Source organism: Pelmatolapia mariae, linkage group LG2, assembly GCF_036321145.2.
Source record: "Pelmatolapia mariae isolate MD_Pm_ZW linkage group LG2, Pm_UMD_F_2, whole genome shotgun sequence".
NCBI lineage: Eukaryota > Metazoa > Chordata > Actinopteri > Cichliformes > Cichlidae > Pelmatolapia > Pelmatolapia mariae.
This window is the reverse complement of record NC_086228.1, coordinates 34986133-34989693: the sequence shown is the minus strand read 5'-3', so window position 1 is coordinate 34989693 and position 3561 is coordinate 34986133. Positions and strand designations below refer to the sequence as shown.

At 44.5% G+C, this 3561-nt stretch overlaps 1 protein-coding gene across 1 annotated transcript; it reads left to right on the top strand.

The window, feature by feature from the left end:
* Positions 1-1818: 1818 nt before the first annotated feature.
* Positions 1819-3277, top strand: purab (purine-rich element binding protein Ab). The gene is made up of 2 exons (XM_063499567.1): positions 1819-1945; positions 2250-3277. The coding sequence occupies exon 2, from the start codon at positions 2331-2333 to the stop codon at positions 3174-3176; it is 846 nt and encodes a 281-aa protein (XP_063355637.1). The 5' UTR covers positions 1819-1945; positions 2250-2330; the 3' UTR covers positions 3177-3277.
* The last annotated feature ends 284 nt before the right edge of the window (positions 3278-3561 follow it).

The window sequence follows — 3561 nt, the reverse complement described above, 5'->3', positions numbered from 1 at the left end:
CCTGAACTCGAGCAAAGGGGGGCATGTTTGTCGCTACATCAGCACTTCAGCAGGGTGCTGATGAGGTCCCTTGAACTTCCCTGTCATGATACACTAATCGTAACAACCCAGCAGTCATTTTGGTAAATGGTAAATGATCTGGTTCTTATATATAACGCTCTTCTACTCTACCTGATCACTCAAAGCACTTTATTTTTTACAGTTCTTGTAGGGAATATGCTTTTCTGTACTTGACACACATTTCTTTGTAGCTGCCCTAGCCACCCTTTCTTTTATCTGAGATTACATCTGTGTCACTCTGCAAAGACAACGCATAAACATCCTGTTTTATTCATTTAAGTGCAAATTAAGAAAAAAAAACCAATTAAACAGTTGCAAATAAAACATAAGTAACATAACTTTTTTCATACTTGGTCTACTGATATAAATTATATATTCCAGAGATTTCCAACCCTATTAGGTCAAACTCCATCAAGTCTCTCCATCTTGTTCTTCTTCAGGTCTGCTACACAGGCACTTGTTGTGTTTACTGATATTATGACATTTAATAGCATTGATATGATGACATTGCTTTTACTTAACATATGGAAGATGCTCAGATATGAAGATGTGACATGCCTTTGATACAAGCAATAGCCATATCATTTCTTCCATTGCTTTACTGCGTAACTTTTAACGATGCTGTAACTCAGTTACTTCATATAGTTTTTATAATTACCATTATATGACACTTTTCTATGAACACAATTATACTGGAGATCCCAGTCAAAAGCATGTAGTTCCACCGGTGAACTATTTACTGAATTCATGTTTCCCGTAGCTCCTAATTATTAGGGACAGGGATTGGAGGAGTTATGGATGCAGCATGAGCATGTGGATTGTAGGTGGGATAAAAACTGAATTAACAATAAAGGAAAGGTTGTTTTCACAAAGGTTATCATAGTCAACTAAAACTAAAATTCAAACTAGATGTGAAAAAACATTTTAGTTAACTAAAATAAAAAAAAGGCTCTTGAAAAATATTAAGACTGAAACAATTGTGTCAACTTTCAAAACTAAAAACAAATAAAAATGAGACTTTGTTGGTGTTTATTGAGACTCTGTTTGTGAGTCCGCTGCTTTCAAGCGTCTGTGTGTTTTTATTGTCACTTGTGCAATGATTTCCTAAATCCTGTCTCTGACATGTGCCCTCCACACAGCATATATTACAAAGACTAAAACGAACACAAAAACTAAAAAAAACTACAATTGAACATTTTCAAACAATAAAAGCTAAACAGAACTTCACTCTTACTGAAACTAAACTGACTTAAAAGAAAAAAAATCAAAATCAAAATGAAATCAAAACTAGTTAGACAATACAAAACTGTAATGACTCTGGTTTTCACAGATTATGGCTCATTCTATTCCACTAATTTGATACCTAGAATTTTGCTGTGGTGATTGTACTCGTGGACCCCAAACAGTAGTGCTTGTGTTTCATGTTTGTGGGGGTCACCGGACTATTTATTTTGCCCATATAAAGCGCTAAGTGTCAGGCCTTCAAGTGAATTCCAAGAAAACCCTGAATCTTAAAGGCTCCCACTGACAGAGGAGAAAATTATTATCAGAAGTGCTGCCAAACACTCGTGTCACCATGTGTGCCACTAAATGTATAGCAACAGGTTTTTCTTCCCTTTAACTTTTTTTTTAAGCCCTTCAATGTCATTTCCCATTGAGAGAAACAGAGACACACCGGCGTGTCCAATCACAGGCTAATGATTCACGGTGCTTCGCAGTGCATCAAAATCCCACGCAGCCACCATCGACTGTTCATTCAGAAATTTCTTTTTCACCCCGCTCTCCCTTCTCCGCGTCTCCTTCCGTGCGGGTTCGCTGTCCGTGGTGCTGAAACCCCCAAAACGACTGTCCATGGTGCCGAAACACCCGACCCAGTAACCACCAGGTAGGCTAAGCCTTTGTCTGCGCCCTGCTCTTAGCTGTGTTTGACACAGGTTTCAAACCCCGTGATCTTCCTTTGCTTAGACCCGCTTATCTATGTAAACACATCTGTCTGTGAGCTCGGCTGCGGAGTTTTAGGCTTTCATTTGCAATATGCGACTACTTTAACGGCTTAAAATATAAATTCTGCGAAACGTTGCAAAAACCGCGCGGGGACCTTGAACGCAGCCCGTTCGGAGTACTACAGTAACACCAACTACAGTTACTTTCATTTTTTCACCCTCTTCTCCTCTCTCGTCTCGCGATAGAGCGGCGGAGCGGTTTGACGGGCAGTCGAGGTTGCAGCAGGCAGAGGGAGACGGTGGAAGGTAAAGCAGGGAGGCAGCATCATGGCGGACAGAGACAGTGGCAGTGACCACGGAGGGCCCACCGCAGGCCCCGGCTCGCTGCCTCCGGGCGCAATGGGCGCCATGTCCCGGCTGCAGCACGACACCGAGGAGCTCGCCTCGAAGCGCGTCGACATCCAGAACAAGCGCTTCTACCTTGACGTGAAGCAGAATGTTAAAGGCCGCTTCCTAAAGATAGCCGAGGTCGGGGCTGGGGGAAACAAGAGCCGCCTCACTCTCTCCATGTCTGTCGCCGTGGAGTTCCGCGACTATCTCGGGGACTTTATCGAACATTACGCCCAGCTGGGCCCGACCAACCCGGACATGGTGCAAGATGAGCCCCGGCGGGCGCTCAAGAGCGAATTCCTGGTGCGGGAGAATCGGAAATATTACATGGATCTGAAAGAGAACCAGAGGGGGCGGTTCCTGAGGATCCGACAGACCGTTAATCGGGGGCCCGGATTGGGAAGCGCGCAAGGCCAGACCATCGCTCTGCCGGCGCAGGGTCTTATCGAGTTCCGCGACGCTTTAGCCAAACTCATCGACGACTACGGCGTGGACGAGGAGCCGGCGGAGCTCCCGGAGGGCACCTCGCTCACTGTCGACAACAAGCGCTTCTTCTTTGACGTGGGCTCCAATAAGTACGGGGTGTTCATGCGGGTGAGTGAGGTGAAGCCCACGTACCGGAACTCCATTACGGTTCCCTGCAAAGTGTGGTCCAAATTCGGTAACACCTTCTGTAAATACGCGGAGGAGATGAGGAAGATCCAGGAGAGGAGTAGAGAGAAAAGGGCCTCGGAACTGCTACCTGAGGGCCCGCACGGCGGAGACGACGGCGACGATGACTGACGCGGATTTTAGGAGAGCTGACATGAAACAACCGAGACAACGTTGGACTCTGAAGAGAAAAAAAAACAACCCAGACTTTTAACTGTAAAATAGAAAGAGAATCTACAAGGGAATCACCCCACACACACAACCTCCACAGACATGGCAGCACCTCTGCTGTCTCCTCGCTCATTTTACTGGATGTCACCCCACTTACCACCCATGTAACAGTAAGCCGCTGCTATCAAGGACTGAACTGTAAGATATGAACCGTTTCCTACTTGATTTAAGTGACAATGAACAGAGTGTTTATATCTCTATGATGACAGATTTTGCACACATCAAAGCTATTTCAAAAAAAAATGTTTAAGTGTTTTAAAAACTGGTAATAGACTTAAGATTTAAT